Here is a 27,892-nt window from a genome sequence, read left to right as displayed (position 1 = left end):
ATATGTAAAAGGAAGAGGAAATATGGGATGAGGGTAAAAATCCAAGTAGCCTACTTACTTAGTCAGTATCCGATATTTGAGCTGGTAGTTCGATTATATAGTGTGGGTGACGCTTTTGGTAAGGCACAATCAGTAACAGAAATTCTGGCACATGGACAATATTCATGTTACAACAAACATAAAACAAATGGATGTAGGAACACGTGTACTAACCTTTCGCATAGCCAAGAGAGGAAGAGTCACCATTGTCTAGTAGTATCTTAATGTGTTATGGGGAAGACGTTAGTCATAAGGTAAAAATGAGGTAGAGTCATGTTTAGGAGTCATGGGTGGGGAGGGAACCTTATTTGGTTAATGCATGCAGGCCTTGCTTGGTTAGATTCTTCTGTTCATGGAGCCAGTTTTTCATATCGTTTTTAACCTCATTTGTGTGTATTATACTGTAAGGGATTTTAGGTGTTCCTTGCGTAGTAGTATGATGCAAACGAGTAGAATATCAAGATTAATTGCTTACTTTAAGAGAAAATAAAATTCAGGTAATTGCTGTGGATTAAGCCTTATTAAATCTTCTTGAATAGGTGAGAATTGTCTGTGTGCGCTGCTAAAAATCTTTTGAGCGGCACCCAGAAGGAAGGTGGGCAAGCGCACATGCACACAGCTTAGAGGGAACATTCGTTTGGGGTATTTCCGTGATGTCGTTATTTTAAAATTTGACCGAGAAGCGGGTGCCCCCTTCTGAATAAATTATAGTTATAACTCCCATGGTGCATTGCAGGATCATGTTTTTCAGAAATGAAACGACTGCCATTTTGTTTTTCTTGTGATGCCAGAGATATTCAAGGCTATAGCCGAGGTTATGGGAAAATGAAACGCCGTAAAAAGCTATATTTAAACTATTAAAAAAAACATACAAATGACATCAGGGTAGACGTGGGGGGTAGCTAAAGCACTGAGTGAAATTTGGGAGTTGGCGGGGGCCCAGAGACCGAGTTTGCAACACAAAGCTTTCTGTTGCCTTGGCTATAACCATGAATAGCTGACATCTGAAAGCAGGGGAGGTGAGGAGGCCGTCTGGAGAGTGGGGGGAGCTGACACAGATGCACATGGTGATGGCCTGAGTGGGAAGGGAAGCATTTTATTGCTCCGGCTGTTTTACCGATAGGTTACAAAGGACTACAGATAGCCACGGGTATGTGTAGTTCAGTACCCGCGGTTACATTATTATTTTTTTAATTATATTTTTATGACTATAGTGTCCCATTCATGTAGTAACCAGGACAGACTTTGCTTAGCTTCAAAGTGAGGAAGGGGCCAGACATCCTTAGGCAATATTGCATGATAAATTATCCAAACTAACGAGAGCACTAGGAGAAATGCGGTGGCCCTTTTCTTGCTTTGAAGCTAAGCAGGGTCAGTACTGGTTACTACATGGATGGGCGACCAACCGTGCTACTGTCAGTCGTTGAAGGTTTTGCACCCAGAGACAAATATTTTGCCTTTTTCTGAATTGTATTCTGGTATTTGTAGTCTCCTAGTCAATAATAAAAAAATAAAAAAACAGGTATTTTGACAGCAACAGTGGGTTTCCCATCCCTGCAGTAACTGGGACAAACCCTGCTTAGCTTCAAAATAAGAAAGGGGTCAGCCCACTAAAGCCATTTTGCCTAATATGTGGGCACCCCTTAGAAGAACACTTAGAGAAACATGGTCTAAGGGGGTTGGAACCCTCTTCACTTTGAAACTAAGCAGGGTCAGTCCCGGTTACTGCATGGATGGCAAACAGTCCACGGTCCTGAATGCTGTGTGTTTTCTTAGTTTTAAATATCTCATAACACACGGCATCCGCATTTTTATAAAACGGAACAAATTAAAAGAACATTCATGCTGAACACTGCTATCAGAGAACCTGGTTCAATATGCAGCACTTAACCATTATGCTACAATGATGTGAAGGTTTGGATTTTCACAGGTTTTATACCTAGCCTTTTATCATTGAACATATTAAATTATAGAATAAATATGAAATGTATGCCCCATGAAGCACATTGTGACCTAGGGCCTCATTCCGACATGGGCGGTAAGGGGTTAATGGTGCTGTTAAGGGTGCGGTGCTGTTAACCCCTTACTGCCGCATTATGAGGTCCTTTAGGGGGTCCCGCTAAGGGCGACTGGTTTTACCAGGCACCCTTAGTGGGAGCCACTAAAGGACCAGCATGTATTAATGGGCCCGTTGTTAGCATGGTCCCCATTCCCATTGAGCCCTATGAGGGCTCAAATGGAAATGGGGATGGGTTCCCTGACTGGGGAAATGCCGGGTCCTCCAAGGTTGGAATGGCCTGGTAATTCCCCATTCAGGGAACCCGGACCCGGTATGCGCTAAGGGGATAGCCATGGCGCTAATAGTGCCATGGCTACCTCCAACCTCAGAATGAGGCCCCTAGTGGTGAAATGCTGGGCCTCAAACTCTGGCAGACCAGCATTCAATTAACTAATTTAATTTAATTAAAAGAAAAACACTGCAAGTGGCAGGTGGGGTATTGTAATTGACCGACTATAAAAGTCTGACCCCACCAAAAGACCTAAAACAAAAACCACAAAAAGTTCGGACTACCAAATCTCTGAACTTTTGGTTGTGTGTGTTTAGGTGTCTTCTGGAGGGTCGGACATGGGGATGGGGGGTTGCACAACCCCCCAGACCGCTGCCAAATGAGAAAAAAAGCCAGGGGCTGCAGGGTTGTTCCCCGCAATACCCGGCTCACTATACTATACAGTATATTGAGCGGGGTGTTGCGGCGGACACCGCTGCAGCACACCCGAGAAAAAAAAATGGAAACGGGTTCTCCGGTGGTGTCCCCCTCAACACCCTGCACACTATACTTTAAAGTATAGAAACCCCTGCAGCTTCTAAAAAAAAAAAGAAACGGATCCTGCGGCGCCGGTTCCCGATCACAGAAGTGAAAGGGGACTGGCGCTGCAGGGACACAGTGTGAAGGAAAGGTAAGTATGGTTTGCTTATGTTGGGGGTGTGGGTGGAGGTGTGTTAAGGGTGTGGGTGGGGGTGTGTCATGGGTGTGGGTTTGTAGGGGTTTTAAATGCGTGTTTGCCTGGGAAATGTACAAACCTTTTGTGGTTTGCACATTTCTCATGTAAACATTTCCGGTGCTGACTTTTCCGTGAAAGAAAAATCACGCAGATCCGGAGGTGGCAAAGTTTATTGCAGTGCAGTCCTATGATCTTATTTAGCATGAGGGCATTTAGAAGAGGCTGCAATGTCAGCCATGTTCAAGCATCCTTCGCGCCAAAATAACGGCACTGAAAAGGGCATGCCGAAATGGGCACTGTAGCAGAAGACCTGTGCCAAATTGGTCCATGCCAAAATGATGGCACCAAAAAGGGGTATACCGCTTAAAGAATGCTGCATAACCAAAGTGTGCGCTCCATGGCAAATAATTTAATCTCATTGTGCATTGCGCAAAAACATTGTGAGTTCTCAAAGTTTTAAATATCTCGTGGCACATCGCACCCGCATTCGTTTTTTAAAAACTGTGCTTCTGTCAGTCCTTGGAAATGTTTGCCCTCACAGACAATTTGTTTGCCTTTTGCTTATTTGCATTCTGGTATTTGTAGTCTCACAGTCAAGATGGGGGGAATAATGCTACAATTGCACACTTTTTGCCTAACATATTTCTATAAGGATTTATATATTTGAGTGACACTATGGTATGTGTACTTTTCTAGTTAGCTTTATAAAGCATAGTATTGTTGAAAGCCAGACATGTGGGTGAGGAGGGGAATGATGAGAGGGCAAGTACGTCATGAGTATTTGCCCATGATATGGTAAGAGAGTTTGCAATTCTGGACACTGATGGTGGCTGCTTTTCAGGGCACAAGTAAAGGACACATGTGTGTGAAGAGCATAACTTTTTTTCAGAGGGCGGACGCAACCCCTTATTTATTTTAGGTTGGCAAGCTTGCTCAAGTATTTGGCTACCAGGATTTTACTCAGGTTGTCATGTTCCCAGTGCAGATGCTTACTCACAAGACCACAAGCACTTGTTTTCTATTGCGATTTAGTTTTCCAGGGAATATTTCACGACAGATTGCTGGGTTTTAAAGGTGAGCACCTTTTATACTTTGCCAGCGTATTTATTGAAAGATTTCCTCTCTAGGGTTTTTTTTGTGGTGTTCATAACTTTTTTAAACATCCAATGCTATTCTGTCTTGTGCACATTCTTCTAAGGAGAAGGTCAATTGAACTACATCTGTGTATTTCGCTTTAAAATATGTGGACACATACTGTTCGCATATTCATGGGTGACAGCTTTTGATTTTCTCTATAGGTACAAAACCTGGGCATGTGTTATTCTTGCTGCCGATCATTTTGTACCCTTTTCTGTGCTGCTTAAATGCGGTTAGTTGGGGTCATGCGATGTATCACAAAAGTCACCAAGAGACGGGCCATAAAACAAGGGGCTTGGAGCACAGGACAAGACATTTCGGCATGGCCAGTTAGGTGCACGCCATTATGCTGTGATCGTTTTTCCACAGTTTCTGTTTGGGCATGCCCAGTTAGATGCAGCCAGTTGGGGGCAGGGACCCCTCGGCGCAGGAATGTTTTGGCATGAGAGGTCGCAATTGGCACGGCATGAACCTGTAGGCACTTTGGAGCAATGGATAAACATTGATACAATGATCCATATACATCTGAGAACATTAGCTAACATTTGCATATATCCAAAGAATGACTCTCAATCAGATAGATATGCTATGTACGGGTCTTACGAAATACTTTGAAAAAAGGACAAAGGGACCCAACAGCCACATATAGTATAGTTATAAAAAAGAAATCCAATGGAAGAAGAAGGATCTCAAAATCATACTATGTATACCCCAGGATTGCATGCACAGGAGCCACTTTACCAAAGGGAAATCATTGGAGGGGGAAGAAAGCCAATGGCACCCAGCTATGAGGAATGGGGATGATTTCCATCTAGAAAATGTGGCAGTCTATTTCAGATGCGGACAAAGGCCAGACCATGGATGTAGAGTTTGTTCCCAGCTTTTTATCTCCAAGCTTGCTATAATATGGAAGTTAGTTAACCTTAATAGTCCTGTGGTCATTTTATTTATATAGACCTGCAGAAGGTACAACTTTTGTGTCGATAAAGATAAAATAAATCCCTATGTGATCATCTTAAATAGAAGTCTCTTAATTTTGGAGTGAGAGTATGCCTAACTCCCCCAATTATACTCTAGGGAACTATGGAGTGAAAGACCATCCCCCTGGGGTAAACTGAGAAGAGAAGTTATTTATATAGCGAGAGAGAGGCGTTTTATTTGTTTTATTGCAGATTTCTGTCTCTTAATCGCTACCATGAGGCATTTTCCAACTAAGTATAAGAGAGCTCCACAAAACTGTAACTATTTCTAAGGCTCTTTTGGATATGTTGATTCCAGGGACTGGGTTGTTGATGCCAAGGACATTTAAAGAACTGTACCTGTTAAAACTGGAACTTTGTCACTTGTAAAAAGATAAGGCACAGGCATTTGGAGTGTGCTTACAACAGAACTCAGCAGGCCCAAGAAGATGTATTGGCGCTTCAGAACATAATTTAACAATTTCAGAATAGGTGCACTTGTGAATTCTAATAGAAAATAAACTGGTATTCATTTTCAATAATTGTATTTGCAGTTTATTTCATTTAACTAAAAACTTGCAAAGTTTAATGAAGAATAGAAGCACCATTCAATGTTTATTTTCTATAAAATTGTATTCTATTTAGTTTGAAATGCAACGTGTCTAAACATGTACATTGTATTTGGCTTTGAGGAGCAGCCCCACCTAAGGAATATGTCATAAAACCCATCTTACAAGGAAAATACTGTTTAAATCAAATGAGAATTACATAGGGCACTCATTTTCACCTGATCCATCCCTCTCATGACACACCAAGTGCAAAGGGCTAATAGAAGCAAAGACGAGGGACGTTGTGAGCATGCACTAGTCAAGGAATCCAATCAGGGAGCCCCGCTAATCACAAACATAGTATGTAATTATGATGAGCAAATGAGGTTTCACCTCGTATAAAAGGTTGTGTTTCCATAAGAGAAAAAAAAAGATGGACATATTTTCTTGCAACCTGCTGGCACACATAATTTGGCTGAAGGCACCTGTACCAGAATGTTAAGAATGTTAAGAAGAGAAGAGGACTAGCCTAATTAAGACACAGGAGCACCAGGGCTATGCAGCACCTTGTTACCAGGATCCATGGGCTAAGATGACCTGGAAATCTAGAGCCTTTCCATAATCAACCAGTGGTCGGTGACAACCTCAAGGGCCCTGAGACATCTTCCCCAGTGCCTGATTGTTGCCTACAAAACATACATTCTGCAACTAGAAATACAAGTGAACTCATGCCCCCTTGTGTATTTAAAACATTCCACCCCTTAGCAATTGAATTTTAGATAAGGTGTGTGGTTATTTCTCTCCCTGAACAAAGCACAACATTAATTCACAGCACTTGACTTATAAGGCCATGTGCCTCCTCATAATGGTATTTCTTCATTCAATTTCACTTCTTTGGTAAAGGAATTAAAAGATTTGACACATTGAAACCACTCTTATAACAAAATGCCATCAAATAGCATTAGTCCCCAAGAAAAAAAATAACATGGGGAACATTAATAGGGAATTTGATGTTTGAAAAATGGTTATTCAAACTCTTTCATTCCCTGTATGCTTTCCTCCCCTTTCAGTAAAACACATGTGAATCATTTATTCAGAAATAGAAAAGGATGAAATGAAGCCACGTGAATATCACGGTATCTTTTGTATTCAGCATAGGTATGTTCTGATGTGATTATTCTTGTACTTCCCAATAGAAGTTCCTACACCTACTTTTCAACTGTGTGCTTCAAATCCTAATTGCCCATAGTTTCTCTTCATAAATTGTACTTACATTGAATGTCAATGTCCATGGTGATGATTCTATTGCTAACATTTAAAATCTGCGTACATTATATAGAAGAGCCATTTTTTTTATTATCAATACATGGATTTTTATGTGAATTCACAAAGTAACCTAATGTTTCATGTTTATAAAATATTAGTGAGGAGAAATAGGCAGGCTGCACCTCTTTATTTTAGTTTGAATTGAACTGTATTGCTTTGAGGTGACATCCCCAGCATCTAAGTTAGGAGACCATTTGAGCTTTGAATATGTTTTTACTTTTAATAAAATAAAAATATTGTGATTAAAACAACCTATTTCTTGTACAATCTCACAATACATTATATATAGAAATAATCTGTGTCTTGTCACAAAGGAATGGGATCAAAATCACAAATGTATTTTATTTATTTATATGTTACATTTATAAAGCACACTAAACCCTCAGGCATCAATGCTCTGTTCTATACATGCTACTCACAGTGCTCAACGTTAGAACAAGAATCAGCCACAGCACAAGGCTAAAATAGTCAATTCATGTGGGTTGCAGGCATAAGTTACACACAACACAAGGCTGGAACAGTTAATTCTGGTGAGTTTCAGGCATAGATCATACACAGAACAAGACTGTAGCCGTCAATTCAGGTGAGTTACAGGCATAATGTATACACAGCACAAGGCTGGAATAGTCATTTCAGGTGAGTTACAGCCATAAATTATACACAGCACAAGGCTGGACTAGTCAATGCTGGTTGTTAACATAACAACCAGCATACTGCAAATTAAAACAAGTTAATGAGAGGCTGTACAGCTAGTTGAATATTGGAGCAGAACAAGAGTAACTGAGTTAATTATGCTTTGTTTTTTTTTTCTCTTTCTTTATGTTAAATATTTGTTCTTACCTGTGGGCGCCCTGTGTTTTTTTTTTTTATTGATTGACTAATGACACTTTCTCAACTTAAATGTATCAGTGGCATATTATCATAGTTCACACATAACCCGGCTCTGAAGAAGGAATTGTTCCGAAATGCATTAGCCACAGGGTTATTGTTTGCCCTTTTTTCAGCATTAGCCTAATTGGTGAAACAAAATCAATTACCACAACATTTTAAGTATTATATACCTTCTGAGAAAATAAAGGAACTTGTAACACTTCAGAAATTGTTCAGTATTATTATACAGACAAGACTAAGTTGTTTAAACCCGAAGTGGGTATCAAGGATGTGCGGCCCACATCAAAGGCTAATTAGCCTAGGTCTCTTTTTCTCCTTTCAGTCAACTTCAGTGCCCTGCACGGTTGCACTCAATAGTGGGCTGCGCCCTACTAAATATTAGTAAACTAAAGCACTAAAAAGGCAATACCACAGAAGAAAACATTTCAAATAAGCTGTGCATTCATTTTGACCAGATTACCACTTACAATCAGTGTACAGGCTTTACCCCAGTAGCTCTACAGTTTATCCCATTAAACTCCATTATGGTGTATTGTAGTCAGATCTGGTTGCCATACACACAAGGATGTGCATTTACATGGGCTGTCCTGAGGGGTCACTGTTGCTCATTCAGTTTGAGTTCTGAATTGATGAGACTCCTGTGTAAGGATGTCTGGAGCACTTATTGGAAATTCACATCCCATCCCCGAGCCTGGTAAAAGACTTGCAAAGTTTGAATGTGGCAACCGCCAGTTATTGTGTGGCCACCAAAATCTTTGAATGGATGCATACATAGAGATGTAGATTTAATGTAACCATGAGCTCACACCATAAATTGTGAGGGAGGGCACAGTTAATTTGCTGATTGCTGGGTTGAGTCCCTAAAGGATGAAGATAACTCAACTAAGGAACATCTGAGCAGGATTTCTAATGGATTTGCAGTCTAGGCAAGACCTTGTAGTGGATACCAGAGCCACTGAACAAGACCATAACCCCACAAAGATGGCTTGTTTCTCTGACGCTGTAGGACTAGTCATACATTCTACTGACTTTCTTATGTCTGAGAGCTCACAGTGAGTTACCCACCTTACACATTAGTCTCAACACTCCCCGGCAGTAGAAGTCTTTTTTTCTTCAATTGCTCCCTCTGCTGACATCCCCTGTTGACCCCTTATCTTGCTGCAATATCTGGGAAATTCCACTAGATTCCTAGGAACCTTAAGCTGTTTCTTTTCTGTAACCAAATACCTCTGGAAAGCGAGAAACTGACAACCAAGTCAGAAACTAACAAAACATTCTTTACACAATGTTATGGCCCGGATCTCATTTTGGATAGCATTCACATGTTTTGTTAGCTTTTCCCCACAAAAATTATCTTCTATTTTCTTTTGCATTTTATTTAGTTGTGGTGGTGTATTCCAAACCACGCTTCCAGAGTTGTGCAATATCAGAAACTGCATTATTAATAACAGGTTGCCCTGTGTGCACTTGGGCTATTGCTGTTATATTTAGTGTTGATAACGAAGTAGCAGTTCTGCATGGTGTCGATGGTGTATCTTGTGTTGCTATCTCCTCTTGGTATGACACGTCCCATTCTGGGCAACTACGATCATCTAGGAGAGCCGTACTACGCAACTTCATTTTTTCTTGATAATGTTTTTGAATGATAACTCTGTTTATAAACAATACCAACCACAGCCTTAGACCAGTATGCTTGCACGCTCACACGAGCAAGTTGTTTCTGGGATCGCTTTGAACTTACAGTGGCAATATAATACCACTACAATGTAACCAAAGACTTACTTTAGTGTTCAAAGCGCGCTGTCATTAGGAGGAGGTACCTTGTTTATTCTGCCGTCGGTCCCTCAATGTACTTCTACTGCCAGTGTTTTCACTCTGTACTTATAATGGCAAGATACTGGACCCACCTTCCAGCAGATCATAGATTTGGTTCTCGCGGGACTCCTCCCAGCTCCAAACAGTCTCACAACAGTCCTGCATGCCGCCCGTGTCACTGCACCGGGCTTCTCGCCACAAGGGGGATGCAGACTCGCTTTTGCAGCGCACTTCCTGGTCACGTAATGCGTCACGTGACACGCTTGCCAAAGATGATGAGGTCTTTGATTAAAGGGACAAGGCCCTCTTATTACAGGTTGTATTGCCACAAGTTTTACAATTCTAGGTTAGGAGCTGTCCTTGCTCTCTTCAAAGGAACAGAGGTCATGGTCTCAAAGCACAATGATGCGTTAGTGCTAACACCCAGCTCCACAGTCTCACAACAGTCCTGCATGCCGCCCTTGTCACCGCGCTGGGCTTCTCACCACAAGGGGGATGCGGACTCGCTTTTGCAGCGCACTTCCTTGTCATGTGATATGTCACGTGACATGCTTGCTGAAGATGATGAGGTCTTTGATTGAAGGGACAAGTCCCGCTTAATACAGGTCGTATTTCCACAAGTTTTACAATTCTAGGATAGGAGCTATCCTTGCTCTCTTCAAAGGAACAGAGGTCACGGTCTCAAAGCACAACAATGCGTTAGTGCTAACACCCAGCTCCACAGTCTCACAACAGTCCTGCACGCCGCCCTTGTCACCGTGCTGGGCTTCTCGCCACAAGGGGGATGAGGACTCGCTTTTGCAGCGCACTTCCTGGTCACGTGATACGTCAGGTGATGCACTTGCCGAATATGATGAGGTCTTTGATTAAAGGGACAATGCTCTCTTAATACATGTCGTATTGCCACAAGTTTTACAGTTCTAGGATAGGAGCTGTCCTTGCTCTCTTCAATGGAACAGAGGTCAAGGTCTCAAAGCACAATGATGCGTTAGCGCTAACACCCAGCTCCACAGTCTCACAACAGTCCTGCACACCGCCCTTGTCACCGCGCCGGGCTTCTCCTAAATACTTGGTGTTTACTCTTCTTAGACCTGTGATTCGTCCTGAATGAGTGCAACTATGTCCACTGCATATTGCGCGCTCATGTCAACACCTCGGGCAACAATGTTATTGGCTTTAACATTGGCCCACTGGTTATCAATGGGAAAACCGAAGCATTAGGACCACTATCGCATTCGATTAATCAGCTGCAAGCTTTAAGACCTTTGAGCAATTAGAGTTGCAGTTCAGCAGAAACAGGTCATGTGCCTAGATACAACCAGATATAACTTCAGGTACTTTGACTCGTTTGGACTAAACTTCTAGCAACACACACTGGTGACAATGTGAATACCAGTGACTGTTCTGTTGACATAAGCAGAGAATTGTAAAGCAATACATACCTCCTAAGTATCTATGTCCAAGGGTTTACATATCTGCAACATAGATAAAATACATATCGAAATATAACCCAGAGTGGACATTCCTTTATTTGATCCAATATGATGTCATACTAGCTTTTTGTTCCCCTGCTCAGCTCTGGAGTTTGCCTTGGCTGATGCAGCAGAGAGACCATAGGTGGGCAATCAACACGTGGGCATTGCACACATGCTTAGATTAGGGTGGTGGTGTTGGTGCTTTAATACAGATGACAGGATGTTCCTGCTGTCACACATATAAGTTACTACTTGGTTGGTGAACACCCAACATGTGCATTATCCTACCCTGAAACAAATGTATACGTTGCATGCTGGCACAACATAAACAAAATGTTAAGCGTGTTTTATGATGGAAACATTTCTTTGTGAACAGGCTGTAACACATTGGCCCTCATTCCAAGGTTGGTGCTAGTCATGGTGCTATTAGCCATGCCATAACTAGCACCAATACTGGTACCGCCACCGACGTGGTGGTATTGGGACTTACCTGTCCATTTCGCCCTTTGTGGGACCGGTAAATCCCCATTTGAAATGCCATTCCCCTTTCCCATTTGAGCCCCCATAGGGCTCAATGGGAAGGCGGTAATAACAGTACCGCAAATTGCGGTACCGTTATTGACCCCGGTATCCCTTTGCGGGTCCCGTACTTAACGCCTGCTAAAACCAGGTGTTAAGGAAGGACCCGCAAAGGGACCTCAGAATAGGGCACAAAGGGATTACCGGCACCGGTGTCATTACCGGTGCCTGGTATCCCTTTGCGCCCAGGTCATAATGACCCCCATTGTGTGGACATTGTGTCATTCACAGGTGTAGACTCGCAGAAAATCTTCAGGGATGTGAGTGAGTGAATGGTGTGGGTATGGTGGGCTAGGTATTTAGGTGGGCAAAGAGATTGACTAAATAGAAGACAGACAAACTGGGTAACATTGCAATTCATTATTAAGACATTTTGGTAAGAGTGGACATTCTCACTCCTGCTTCACAATATTCATTGGCATGGCTGTATTTTTCATACACATATGACATACGTGTCTCTATATGAAGTATGAGGTTGCCCGATATGCATCATAAATACGTGTTAATCGCAAACCTAAAACCCTGGGACTGTACCTGTATATCCAACTATGCACATGCAGATATATCCGGTTCCAGCTTCTTTGCAAGTTCCTCCATTGTCGCACGGGTTTTGAAAACAGTCATGGAAAACCTGTAAAGAAAATGGAAAGCTTAATTCACATATTGGTTAGTGGAGGAGTATGTCTTAGCTACAGAACATTTGTACATACAGGACAATTACACAAGTTATGGTCTGTGAAGTGGATTCAATACCCATTTAACATGGACATTCTTGGTCAAAAGAGGGATTTCAGTTTGTTGGTTATATAAAATGCTTCAGAGACAAAAGAAATGCCTCTTATTATCATACAGAAGAAAATGTTAAGCTCATAGGTGTCACTGGCTGGTAGGAAAGATTTCTCTTTTGGGAAATTTCCCACCATAGGTTCTTTGGACTCCCAATATTTTTGCTTTGTGCTTGAACCTGTTCTGACTTTTTAAAGGGAGGTAAAGCCTTCTGCTTCACTTCCCTTGCTTTTTACTCATTGTTATGAGGAAACGTATCAGTCCTTCAGACTATCAGTACTGGGAAACCATGTTTCCTTTTTAAATGTTGTGACTTTTTAACATTTCACACAGCATCATACATTGCAGTGCAATGGGGATACTTTTGTATCACCCTTTCTTTTTACCCCTGGGATTATGGTTTACTTTTAGATGTGTCTAACCCTGTCAAAAGGCAAGCTGGTGGCAGCAGATATATTCTTACATATTTTGCATTATCTTTAGTGTGCACATTCAAGTTTAACACATATAACTATTAAACATGGCTAGTGCCCTAAAATGACTGTGCCACAAGATTTGTGCATGTTCTTTGGCCATATTATAGTTTGGCCTTATTCCTGCCTTGCCAGGAAATCCTATATAAGGTCATGCAATTTCCTGCAAATGTGTCTACTTTAACAGACTAGTGATGCCTTTGTGTGTGTGTAGCCCTGGAAGGGTGGTGGGGCTGTCTGGTCCCATTCCACATTTGTGGTGCCAGAGGGTATAGGTGTGGGGCATGATTGAAACCAATAGTTGTCCCTTATTGGACAACTATTGGCTATTTCAATGGTGTAGATCTAAGAATGGTAAGTCATTGGAGGGCTTGGACTTGCTTCCATGCTGGATTTCGGCAAATAGGAGGACTCCTGAAGCCATTTCTTCAGATAAGCATTGGAGGCAAAAATCCTTCGTAGCTGAAGGAAGATCCGAAGAAGACTCCTGAAGAGGTCTGGTATTCCTTCCTTCATCAATCATGGAGAAGCTCTGTAGGACTACTTGATCTCTGAAGACTGTGAGTGATACTTCAGTACTTGGACTATTTGGAAAAACTAGTCTTGACTCCTTCTCGAGGATCCAGCCATTCAGAGTCTTTGGAAGTGTCCCTGGACCACCTGGTCGACTGACCAGCTCTCTTGTGGTCCACCTCATTATGACTGTTGCCATTCCGCATTGACCCAAATCTTTGGTGGTCACCAGCTTGTGGCACAAGTCACATTCTCACTGAATTTCAGCATCCCACCATAAAGGGATTCTGTTCTAGAGAAGCCTCTATAACTGTGAATGAAGGACACTTGTCATCGCCTGTGTGTGGAGACGGTCATTGGATCTTGCCTTCCTCCATCCTGTGAAGTGTCCTGAAGAGGCCTGCATTGGTGAATTGCAAATATTCATTGCCATGGTTGCATCTTGCTGCTCTCCCTGAACAGAAGAATACTTGCACCCGCAGCTCCTCGGAACCTCACAATGGAACCAACAGTGGGAAATCTAAACTTAAGCAACCTCCAGTTGACCCATCGGGTCATCTAGGAAAAACGCATTCAGGGGGTAAGTAAACGCAACGCATTTGTTCAACCCTGTCCTCCAAGGCTAACAATGTGAATAAGTCCCTTTGTTTCCTAAACCTTCCATTCCACTACCTTTTCATCGTCAAATCTGGGTAGTCATTTCTGAAAGATAAGAACACAATTACATACCTTAGTAATCTTGTTGAATATCTTCTTTGAACTATCATCAACACAAGTAAATTATAATTTATCTGCAAAGACTTATTCTGCGGAGAGAAGCATTGTGGCTCCTCTGACATTTGGGCACAATGCCTCATTCTTCTTAGGGATTGGAGCTGAAATTAGGGATATTCACTTGTTACTAGGTACCATCATTGCTGCATTTTATATACCTATTTTCTTGTTGAATACGTGACTTGTGATTCATTCATGATCCTGAGAATAGCCCCGACGTCTCTCCACATTTACCTTCATTGGGTTTTGGCTAACCTGTCAGATTTATTTGTTCACTATAGCTAGGGTGGCCTTCTAAAATCGGTCCACCTGGCTAGATTCTAGAAATCCATCTTCACGCCTGCCCTACCAACAAAAACAAGATCACACAGATCTAAAGATAGACCTTCAAACATGACAACATTTAAGCATTGCAGCAGAGCTCTGCTAGTTTCCACATGGCACATCTATGCTCACAGTACCCTCGATAAAGATATATATTTGATTTTCTAGTTGTGACATTTTTTCATGATGTGTAATAGTCTGATGTGCACATGTACCAGAAAAGGAACTTTTCGAAAAGTAATGGCAGCAAAAGTATAACAAGAATCGACAAAGTCCAATGTCGAGTGCAGCTTCAAATGGCCTCCATATGGTAAGGAATGAAATATATGCAGTGAGGGGGCAGACACTGTGCAACATTACCTATTCCTCTGCCCAGTGACTAGGCCCTTGAGGAAGGGTTTTTTGAAGCCCTTGTTTTAAATCGTGGCTGCAGGACACTAAGCGAAGCAATGACTAAGTGCTTGGATTCTGCAGAAGTTTTAGCCATTTTCGTTACCAGCAACTATCTGAGCTGGGCAGGAAAGATTCATATTTGAAAGGCCAAGGTTTAGCTCAGCCTCATTAAATCACACATTGATTGATTCAATGTTTTGTTGAGGAGGAATCTCCTTGCTTTTTAGACTACTTCTACCATGTGATATGATGAATTTGTTCTTGAATGTAAGTTACTTATGTGATAAGTGATTATGATGTTGATGTATTTATTTATTGTGTACCACTTTTTTGACTTTGTTGTTGAAATAAAGCTGCTGAAATGAAATGAATAAAACACATGTGAAGATAATTCCAACATGTGCCGTGTACAGCCTCAAAAGTCACATTAATGGCAATATAAAACATTAAACAGATTAATAAATACGTGTGTCTTAAATGAGGGTATACTTGAGTACATTGTGAGTGACGTAACTGCACTTTATTAAACCCCAACTGCAACTACAGCCAAAACAAAAGCACACATTAGAACAGTGGTCTTCTTCTCTGCACTGCTTAATCTCCCTCAATCTCTCTATCTCTCTTTCTTTTGACCACCTCTCTACCCTCAAAATTTCTCCACACTTTCCTTTTTCTCTCTCTGCCACTTTATTCCCTACCTTCTCCTGCTTCTTCATCGTTCTTCGTCCCTACCACCTCCTACATCCTTCTGTATATCCATTGTCCCCCTCTGCTTACAGGGACATCATTTCACCAAAATGCCTGGGGTAGCGGAAGTGACATCACACGACCCTTGACCCCCTAGTGACATCACAGGAAGTGACGTCATTTGACCCCACCCCGAATTGAAATCATGGGATGCGATGGAGCTCGACCGTTCACCCGTTGACAAAACAGGAAGTACTATCACATAGCATTGTACGCTACAAAAAATATGGTTACGATATCACTATAATGTGATGTGCATTTCATACAAGAATGGATCGCCATATGTATCTTTAAGATCAGTGTGTATAGGCACATATCACCAAATTACTGTGAATGCAAGCAGACGTCCATGACCAAATGATAATGATGTGTTATTATATAGCACTTACGCTTAGCGCTTTATATAGAAAAAATATACACCCAATATCACCAAACCTTTGTTGGTACTCATTTATCGACCTCACAAGGATAAAAGGCTGAGTTGAGGCGTTTTAGAACAGACTAAATAAGTGACTCACCCCCTGGAGTGTGCCTGAAATAAACCTTTAATGAGTAGCAGTTATTGTATAGAATTCCAGAAAGACACATTATTTGGTATTCCTAATCTTTCTTGTTTAGGGTCAGTGCTGAAAGTGTTAGACTTGTGTCACTCCTTTTCTTCTTTTTCTTCTTTTTTTAAAGGGGCTTTAACAAGAAAGCCAGCCACTCTAGAACTAAAGAGCCACATGGTGCTGGCCACAGCGCATGGGCTTGAATTACAAAAACAAAAACATTTTTTTTTTCTTTTTTTTCTAGAGGTCGCAAGGGTGACCACAGAGGTTGCAAGGGAGACTTCAGAGGTCGCAGTTGCGACCTCTGGCGTCCCCTAAATTACGTCCCTGTCTGCTTATTCCCTGACCTCCTCCTCCTCCTCGTCCCGTCTGTAATTCTTTCTTTTCTTCCTTTTACACTGCCATGATTCTCATTTCCATCTTCTATACTCTTTACTCTCCCTGCCCTGTCTCCCATGACCATCACTGTTTTAGTTAATCTCCTCTGGTCTTCTCTCACACCTTTTCATCTTTCCTTTTCCTCTCCCTCGTCTCTCCTCTGTTCTCCACAGTTCTCTTTTCTCTCCTGTCTAGCCCACAAACTCTTCTATATCCCCTCTCCCCTCCTCCTTTGTCCTCTTATCTTTATTTTCCTTCTTCTCATTCTCCATGCTTACCTCTCTACTGTCCGCACACAAATCTCTCCTCATCATTGCTCTGACTGAGACTCCTGTGACTCAACTCCTAATAGCCATTTACCGCTCTCACCTGCTGCGCCACTCTTTTATAGATCTGCTGGGTCTGGACCTGAGTGTATAATTGCCTGAATGAGAACATTGTATGCATAATGGAAGCATGTTCTCTGGGAGTTTCATCTTCCTTGGACTTCAGATACCCCTGCTGTACTATGTCAGCTATTGGACTGCCATGCTATTGTGCCAACCGAGGATTCACAGACTGTATCTTGCACCAAGAAATCATTTCTTCACTCACTTATAAATCCCAAAAGCTCATTATGTGGATTCCCCTCTCTTCCAACGTATGTCCTTGTGAGCCATCGCTCCTGACTACCAGTTAGCATACTACCAGTTTGCGGATTATCTCGCCCAAATCATGGACTCATAAATCTTGGGCTTCTTGGTAATTTGCTATGACTATTCTCCACAGCTGACTCACACATGCTCATGTGAACAGCCATGTGTGTGACTTGTGTCTCCTTCACAGCATTGGGCATTTCTCAATACAATTAAAATTTGCAGACAGCAGTACTATTTGTCTTTTGAAAGGGTGACTCTACACATAAGCAGAGAAGGTGTGGGGAGTCTGAGTGAACCTCTGTATACCTCATATTGTGCCTACTTTACTGAGTTGGTGGTGGTCCCCAGACTCTTGTGTCACCCCACTTCCATACACAAACCTCAAACCTAGTCAGAAGGCTACTTAAGGTATATGTGGCTGCAGAGGAGTGCAGGAGTACAGTGGGCACTTGATGGCAGCACATTGAAATAGGTGACTACTAACGGTACCACTCGCCGATGCACAGGTCTGTAGCTGACATGCATTAGGGGTCTGCTATAGCTATGTGTATGCTTTATTGTGTCACAATTTTCTATTTTTCTAATCGTAAAATTGGAAATCTCACAAAATCACCTGTACTAATAGCACAGGGGTGGATCCTGCTCCACCCCTTTGCAAGGCAAATGGGTGTGTACACTGGTCTGTAGCTGACATGCATGTGGAGTCTGCTATATGCATGTGTATGTTTTATTGTGGTATTATGTACCCATTACACAGGCCACACTGGGGGGTAATGGCCCACAGCCCCAGATAACGGCCAGTCCAAAGCAAGATGTCTTGCCTTTCTCCAGCTCAATCCTACTTATCTGCCCATATGGTACGTAATTCAAATACATTCTTGCATAATGATATTGGGTTTAGTCAGTGTTTTATTTGCTAGTGCTAAAGTATGTTGTTAATGCAACATCAAAGTGAAAATAATTCCAAAAGACAGTTTATAAAATGTGCTCTATGCATTTCGAGATATCAATCTCATCTTCAGCAGCTAAAGATCAATTCTTCAATTTTCAACACCATCATTATATAAACAAATTCAAAAGAAACTGTCAGGAACCATCGTCTCATACCATTTTGTAGTTTGTTTTACAAAATAAACCTGTGTGCTTTGATACTTCACCTAATATTTTCTCATGGCATGGAAAATGGTATTCTGAAATTTGGGCAAGTAACCCGTAAATGACACATTCAAACAATTATCTAAGTCTGCATTTTGGTTTTACTTAGAGTTACTAAGCTATACGCGATAAAAGGATTTACCTTATTAGGCCACTTTGGTCAATAATGCATGTGCGTATCGTGGCTTTGATTAGCTCAAAAGAATTAAATCTTCTTTGAATCCTCAGTAGGCATGATTGTCTCTGTCTATGTCTGCCTGCGAACAGTATAGGTTTTGTTGAGTGAATGTGTATAGTCTATGCTCATCTTTTAGATATAATTGAAACGCAACTTAGAAGTGGCTGCAGCTTCTATGTAGTCGCTGCACACTAGACTTTAGAGATGTCAGAAATGATTGCCTTTTCACTCATATCCGTGCGACCCAGATTACAGTTAAGATTTGAATATATCACTAAGTATATTTGTATAGTAATGCTAAATCCATTAATTGTAGGGCATTGAGCAAAATGTACGATGTAGGGTAATCGTGTTCCATGGTGCACAGGAGAACGCTGCCAAGCGTCTTCATGTAAGCGCGAGCGTCGTGCCTTGCTCAGATACTGTGATCAATCATTGCTAGGCAATGTGCCTGGTTCTAATGGGTGTGATGAAGTCACGGCCGTTACGTGCCGGTTCTCTGGGAAATGTAGTTTCTGGTGCTGCATTACTCTATTACGGTAATGAGAACTAATGTGAGGAGGTCAAATTGATGACAGTGGAACATTAACTAAGTTCTGATAGGGAAAGATTATTTTGAACTGCTAAGTCATAATTCAAACCAACATCGTAAGGATGATATCGAAGTCTGTGGCAGTATAAACGGAGTGTAATGCAATTGGATCTTAGATAGTCATCTGGGTCCCAGTGATTACATTGATAGTCGCTTTGCGTATTCAGACCTATTTCTGTGTTCTGAGGCTGATGCAGTGTGGTTATATAATAGATCCCTGATTTAAATGGTTGGGTCTTGAAGGGGTAACAATGTCAAGTTGTGTAATTCCTGGATTAGGTTATCAGGTCTTTCAGCAGGTTAGAAAGAATCATAATAATGCTGTAATAACAGTTAAGCAACTCACTCAGTAGTGGCTGTAAATCATAGTATATAGTATGGGGGTAGGCTTCTGTGGATTAGTACACCAGTTGTTCATTCGACACATCATATGACTGAGTACATTCTGACTATAATTACATATCACTATTGCTCAAGTACTATCAGTAACATAAACGGATTTAGCAATTTATATACACTGATTATAATATGTCAGTGGTGTTGCAGGTACAAGGATATACATACATATACATTACGCCATTTAATATTCATTCATTGGCCAGCACTCAGCATACTGAATTTTTACGTTAAATCTGTAGTATACCCACAATGTCCTTACAACTAAACATGCAACGACTTTAGCAATATTACAGATCTCATTACACGCAGAGAGATGTTCTGGATTCACAAACTTGATATCCTAGAATCATAAGGAATGAACAAGGAATTTTCCCTCACATCATTTTTTGTGAACAATGCAATATATCTTGATTATTTGTTCAAAATTGGGGGCCATTCAGACACAGACGAATATAAGTGTCATATTATGTCTCAACAGTTAACTTTGTTGTAGCAACAATGCCTTTTAAGCATACTTGTGAATCACTGAATGAAATGAAACACAGGAGCATGTCATACCATGATAGATCATGTGTCAACAGCTTACTACCTTAGAACAATGTTGTTTACTGATCATACTTAGAAATCGCTGAATGTATGTAAATTATTAACATTTGAATTGTAAAACTCTAAAGACCATGGCGTGATGAAGAACAGGTAGGTGTCGGACCAAAGCCATGGCCAGAACTACAATTGACTGTCGTGCACCATTGCCGATTGTTACAAGAGAAGAATCCGAAGAAAGCTGAAAGTAGAAAGCAGCAGGTATCAAAGTTAGTTCAGAAAAAATTTCAAAACTAGCCATAGAGGGAGCAGTATTGACGAGTAATGAAGGTATGGTGACCCAAGAGATGCAACCAGTGCAGCAAGGTAATATAGTTTACATCATGTATCAGAGTATCATTTTTGGCCGAGAGGAAGATGGACTGCATCATGGGGAGGAGGACAAGGTGGATTTCAGAACCCTCAGGGAGTAGGAGTATTTAATGGCAGACAGCTGCAATAATGCTGGAATTGTGGAAGGATGGGACATATCACCGGAACATATAAAAGTGGAGGGGCCAAGTAGCAAAATTGGCAAGCTCCAAGTGGGGGGAAGGGATATGTTTCACAATATAATATAGAACCACAGGAGTATTATGCCCAAGATCACACATAGAGTCAGGCACATGCATGGCAACCACAGCAAACAAAGCAAGCTCCATTACAAATGCAATCACCACAAGGGCAACCACATCAAGTGTCTATTCAAGCCCAACATATACACACCCAGCAAGCACAGACACAACAGGCCATGGTACCACAATGGAACACAAACGTAGGAAAACCACAAACATCCACACCGAAACTAGGGAGTGCGATTGTGGTAAGCGAAAATCATTTCATAGGCACGGGGATGAATTTATATTCACAATAGGATAGCCCACAGAGTGACCTGATGTGTTCCGTACTATCAGTAACACCAGACCCCTAAGAGGAACCGACCGTCAAGGTAACAATAGGAGGCAAAACATTTTCGTTCCTTGTAGACACTGGAGAAACGTGCTCCTGTGACCAGAAGGGAAAATACCCAATGTCAAGCATTGCCATCAATGTGCAGGGATTCTCTGGGGCAATGAGTTTAGATCCTTTTACAAACGAATTACCAATCTCTACAGGAGAACACGACATGGCGATGCCCTTATTATGTTCTTGGCAGACACCAGTTAACATACTAGGACATGACTTGATGACAAAACGTAATATGACAATATCTGTTACTGATGAGGGAATAGGGTTTTTCCACCCCAGGGATACATTAAATGAATGTGAACGAAAATGTATATTAGCCTTCACAAGCCAGAAAGCATTATGAGGAGTCTCTCTAGATCCAGAAGTATTTTTGTATGGAGTGACTGTTTTATTATCGTGGTCACCTAAATTGGTAGGTAAAATATTGAGGATACCAAGAGACTTTTTGTTTATACCAGAAATACCCATGGATGATGAAGAAGGACAGGTTATCCCTTTAGAGTTGAAGCAGCGGTGGTCAGAAATGAAAGAGTGGTTGTCTATGGAACAGATGTTGAGGAGAGAGGGTGGAGAGCAGGGATAGCCCTTGGTAAAAGATATAGGTTAACAGATTTGACAGGTGAAGAGCTTTTTAGGGATAATTATTCTGATGATGAATTAGTATTAGTCTCACTTATTGGATTAAAGTGGAGAATAGAGAAATACTGCAGAGAATGGCGATGGTAAAAAAGAAACCGTCATTTCTTCAGGATGATTAGGATAAAGTGACGAATATTTTATGGGCCACCATTCCATATGACGTAAGTCTATTAAAAGGAGCATGAACAGTTAAAATCAACCTTAAACCAGGAGCAATTTTCCATGAGCAAACCTTTGTATAGAAATATCCATCTGAAACATAGTTTTTTGCCCAAAGGGTACTGTGAGTACCCATCAATCGTTAATTGAGTCCTTCAGATGGACCTGGGTAATGTACAGCTCGAGAGTGCAATAATCCAGTACGTAGATGTCTTATTGGTGTGCAGTGAGACAGAGGAAAGGTGCAGGGAAGACACATTGTGACTCATCGCTATATTAGCAGAGAAAGGGCATAAAGTGGACATAGATGTGATAATATTGTCAGGAAGAGGTCCTGTATATAGGACAGTTTAATCTCTCAAGAGGGGAGAAAAGTGACACCTGAAATAGCAGAAGCAATTATAAAGACATCAGAATCTAAAACAGTGAGGGAAATGCAACCGTTTTTAGGCCTTTAAAACTATTGTAAGACCTGGGTTTTCGATTACAGCACATATTCGATCACTTTTAAAAGGACTTGAAGAATCAAAGGTAGACAAAAGTAAGATAACATGGACAGATTAAATGACTGAAGGATTTGAGGAATTAGAAAAGGCAATAAGTACAGTGCCTGTGCTAGGAATTCCAGACTATCACGAAGATCTCTACTTATATTCTCATTCAAATGGAGTAGTCATGACAGCAGTTCTCAAACAGAAAATGACATTAGGACATGGACACAGACCATTGGCTTATTGCAGTGGGATTTTAGATACAATTATGAAAGGGAATTACCTTTGTGAACAAGCGTAAGCCGCTGCTGAATTTGCAATTGAAAAGGCTTTAGGTATTACATTGGGGTTTACAGTAACATCATTTGTTGAGCACGCACTATTTTCCATTCAAGAGAAACCTAAAAATACATTGACCACACAAAGAACATCAGGGTATTAGGTGCTTATCTCACACCCTGTGAACAACTTTGTTATATGCAGAATAGTGACTCCAGCAACATTCATAGCTGAACTACTAGCGGAAGATGATTATGTACATGATCGCACAATGTGAATTTTATCATGATATGCCGCATGTTTGAGAAAATGTTCTCGGAGGGGGGAAGTTCGTTTTATTGATGGTTCTTCAAAAATGTATCAAATTACAGCAGAAGCAGTAGTAAAGCTGAGCCGAGAGGGTGGAATTGAAGTAGTTACAAGCGTGAGATTGACTTCACATTGCTCAGCACAGGCTGCAGAATTAGTAGCATTTATCACCACACTCCAAAGATATGAGGATGAGAAAGTGATGGTGTACTCTGACTCAGCCTATATGACATCAACTGCACACGCAGGTCTGTCATGCTGGAAAAGGATGGGTTTCCTCTGTGCAGATGGCACTCCAGCCATTAAGACTCCCATTGACTATCGCAGTCATAAAATGTGCAGCTCATACTAAAAGAACAGACGTAATTTCTTGTGCAAATGAAGCCACAGACTTAATAGCCAAAAAGGCAGCATATATCCAAAATATCTGATTTTGAAGCAAGACGTGTTAACCAAATGACAGGACGGTGCATGTTGGTAAAGCAGGGCTTTAACATGCTGTCTATTATTCTGTTCATTAAAATTCAAGGTCAAACCGCACAAGAGGAGCAAGATTTATTGTGAAAACGGGGGTGTTCTTTATCCCCCACTGAGGCAATCTGGAGGCAGGATAGCACTGGAAAGCCAGTTATGCCTCTTGCAATACTGAGGGTAGCACTGGAGAAGCTTCACTACCCCATGCATACAAATCGAGAATCTTGCTGCTACAATTACAGAAGATTGGTTTTCACCAAATTTGAGAGAACATATGGCACAGTTTACTGTGAATTGCATTGTGTGCCAGACATGTACTGAAGGACACACTTTGCGAACAGTGAGAGTGCCAATTCCTAGACCCAAAGGCCTATTTCAGCATCTACATATAGATTATGTGGATATGTTGCAGACATGCAGGGGTTATAGGTGCATGCTGGTAGTGGTAGGTCCCTTTTCTAGATGGATCGAGGCAGGTCCATGTACACACCCCGGTGCCACCTGTGCCACCAGGTTCCTTGTGCATGAGTTGTTCCCAAGATGGGGTGTGTGCAAAGTGCTGCGGTCTGACAATGGACCACATTTTGTAAATTAATTATTTGAGCAAGTAACTCTTTGATTAGGTGTAAAACACAAGTTGTTTTCTGCTATCACCCACAGGCGAATGAGATTTGTGAGAGATTAAACAGACCCCTTAAAGCGAGGATAGCAAATATTAAGATTAGTTTGAAGAAGCTGTGCTTACACTGCTTGACCTTTGTGCTATATACACTGTAAAATCAGCCTGGCTCAGATCACCACCTAACTACTCATGAGTTGTTGACTGGACGCCAAATGAGAGCACCCCTTGCTCCTCCAACTAGGGTAGAAACTGATGCCCACAGTGTAGCAAAGACATTAGGTGATGAGATGCATGATTATTTGGCAACTGTGACCACTGGTGTCTCTTTTATTTCTCAACGGATCAAGAACCGGAAAGAGGGGTCAAAAAGGATTGAAGAAAGTCAGCCAACTGATCCAGACTTCTTATTAAAACAGCCAACCTTATATCCTGGGGCCCAGGCTCTGTTTAGCAAATTTGTCCGGACCTAGAATATGCCCCCCTTCGAGTGACCCTATAAGGTGGAATTAGTTATCCCCACTGCTGTTAAACTACAAGGAAGGCGAGCTTAGCTGCATCTACACAACATCTAATCATACAAGGGAGGAACTTTGGCCTCTCTGGCATCTACTGACAGTGAAGCAAGAGAAAAAGTTTGCACATGCAGACAAGATCAGCAACAAAGAGTCTATGGAATAATAAAACACCTTTGAAACAAAGATGGACATTACTTAAAGTTTAATAAGGAATGAATGGACAATTAATATTCTGCATCTTCTATGCTTCCCTGCATCCCATCATAATAACATCACACACATTCTTGTATGCTGTTTTCACGTACATATTGCAGTCTTACCCAGCTCTCATAAAATGACACATGGACATCATAAACATGTTTGGCAATTCTAAAAACAATCACATTATTTTCAAAATCATTGTGGAAGTTATTTTCAGTTCTTGAGTAACAAAGGATAACACAATTACATAATAAATCAACCAAAATGGGAAGGTTCCAAAACATGAGAGATTCACTACCATCAGGAAAGCCGATGTGTTTTTCTGGAATGCTAATTGTAATTTAATTTTGTCTTATGATTTCTCTTTTCTTCTTCATTATTATGGCATTAAGAGATACAATGATTAAAAACGTAGATAGTGTGGTGGACAATGAAACATCCATTATAATCCCTAACAAAAGCACCACCGGCATCTTCCCTAATTTTACTATTTGACTTGTATGAGATGTTGGAGAAGATCACAAAGGAATAGATACATATCTTGATAAATCAGCTCACTCATAGAATAACCTATGGTATCAGTGCATGAAGGAGGTGGGAGAGAGAACTTCAGATGAAAGCTACTATGTGTGTTCTTTCACCACCCTACTCCATGAACGCAGCCAGAACATTTATTGCACATGATGCAAAGTGCCTAAGTCATCTGGCAGCGTGCACAACCAGAGGACAATTAGAAGGAAAATGGGCAACCCTACGATGGCGATCAAGGGGAACATTTCCATATGAAGATACTTATGTGAAAACACAAAGGATGGCGAAAGGGATGGGTTGGACAAGCAAAAAACTATTTATCCATCTCAGATTAGAGAAGAAATAAAGGTTGTCTAAATGTGGAGGATGGAATGTTCAGACATATTGGAAAGATCAGGAGTACCATAATGCTGGGAGGGACCTCAGCTATTGGTGTATGGACGAGTGGCTACCAGCGCAGGATGGGAAGAAGGAATGTTATCTTGCTCTGCACACTTATTGAAGAAGTAACCAGTAAGCATAGTACAAATAGTGAATTACATGTGTTTAGAGTCATGGGCCAAGTACTCTAAACTACTGGGTTGACAATGAAGCAGGACCAGTATCTAAAACACCAATACAACATGGAACAACATGTTTCAAGCATGAAGGCCTTGTCCTGGTTGGAGAAAATAAAGGATGCATGCAGGTGCTTGAAGTGCCAGGAATTAATGGAGGAACTGCTGTGCTGATGGATCGATATTGGGCCTGTGGATCCAGAGCTTACATGCAAATGCCTAGAAATTGGGGAGGAGTATGCTCCCTTGTGATATACACGTTCCTGCATTAGTGATTCCTCAAAGTGATCTCAATATTGAAGAATTTCCAAAAATGGATCAACGCCTAAGAAGGAAGATGTCGCTCAACCTCTGCTGACTGTAGAGGGAGAACTATTTCTCATCAGAGTCAATAGAAGCGTATAATGACATACCAGATGAGCATAAAGTATTCAGCAAGACAGCAATGATAATGTCATCTATATGTATGCCAGGACTCCATACTGCAGTGAATGCCAAGTGGCTGCAAATTACCAGATGGGAGCTGCTGCAAACGATCAATGCAACAATACTAGGATGCAATGCAATCGGAGGAGAATTGAGGGCCATTAGGCTTATGAACCTCCAGAATAGGTCTGTCTTGGACCTAAGTACAGCAATGGTGGGAGGCGAGTGTGCCAACGTCGGGTCTTCTTGCTATACATTCATATCTTCCCATGATGTAGAAAATAGAACCCTGACAGAAGCAATAACTATGCCAGCAATTCTGCACACGAGTATAGATGGAAGATACTGAGACTCACTGTAGTGATATGCAAATACTCAAAGAATGAAGACGTAACTGAAGTAAAAAGTGAAACATGCAATCGAATATGAAGAAATCATATATGCAAAGAAGATAACCTGCTGACTAATAAATGTATATTCACAGAAATACAATGTAGATGAGACATATAGGAGCTTGTTGCAGAGGAAAATATGACGTGGCTAGAGCGGCCATGATGGAAAGATGGACGTCAGACTCATATTAAAACCAATCAAGCTCCTCATGGACAGACCAGGGCTGCAGAATCTGGAGGTGCTGAAAAAACAGCTTCATGTGAGGAATAAAGAGGAGTCTATTGGCGTGGGATCAAGGATGCTACTTCAAGGAATAATTGCAAGGCACAAGGGGAGTCAAAGGATAATCCATGTACATAATGCATCTTTCTCTTAGATTAAGGAAAGGAGAAAACATCTGCAAGAGACAAGTATTAGATAATTAAAGATTCAGAAAGCCTATGTAAAACAGAGGTAGCAAGTCTCAAGAGGCCAAGAAGTGTAATGACACCCAGCTCAATTGAATCAAATTGCAGTAAATAGAACATTGGAATGGACACATTTGTGGTTTCCTCACACGTGATTAAAAGGTTGAAAACAAGGACTACTCATTAAGCCCAATCAAAGATAATGATGTGCCTACACTCCCTTGAAGGTACCAGAATAGAGAGCAGGCTTCGAGGTCAACTACAAAGGAGAAGCCTTGGCTTGGGGACTGACCGATGAGAGACGGTGGATTAATTGGGAAAGTGGGGAGTAGTCTGACTTTGCTTGCGGCACCTGGGTTTCGTTTTGCTTATGTGCTGCTAACGAGCCGAAAGTCCAAGGTTGGGAAAGCATGCCAACCAATCAGAGGGTCTATGTAGCAACATGCCATACAATTTTGCAAAGACCAACCAGCTGCCCTTTTTCCACTATAATCAGTATTATACATATTTAGAGGTGGTTTGAGATGTGCCTAACAGATAAGGGGCAGCCAATGAAGTTATTAACACTTATACATAATATGTTCCCTTAATCAATCCCTCCCTTCAATAGGTTTTACAGTTTGCCGCGTAGGATGATGTCATAGATGATGCATATCGAGGTATAA

General features: G+C 41.3%; 1 protein-coding gene across 2 annotated transcripts in view; it reads right to left on the bottom strand.

Moving 5' to 3' along the window:
* Window positions 1-27,892, bottom strand: part of SVEP1 (sushi, von Willebrand factor type A, EGF and pentraxin domain containing 1) — a 1,471,106-nt gene that overhangs the window by 556,899 nt on the left and 886,315 nt on the right. For both annotated transcript variants that reach the window (XM_069630907.1, XM_069630908.1), the window contains exon 21: window positions 12,307-12,403. In XM_069630907.1, the coding sequence (XP_069487008.1) occupies window positions 12,307-12,403 (97 nt within the window). The remainder of the gene's footprint in view (window positions 1-12,306; window positions 12,404-27,892) is intronic.

The sequence above is a fragment of the Ambystoma mexicanum genome, chromosome 6q, assembly GCF_040938575.1.
Source record: "Ambystoma mexicanum isolate Mex_15411 chromosome 6q, UKY_AmexF1_1, whole genome shotgun sequence".
Taxonomy (NCBI): domain Eukaryota; kingdom Metazoa; phylum Chordata; class Amphibia; order Caudata; family Ambystomatidae; genus Ambystoma; species Ambystoma mexicanum.
The sequence above is the reverse complement of the archived record's forward strand: the minus strand, read 5'-3'. Positions and strand labels throughout refer to the sequence as shown.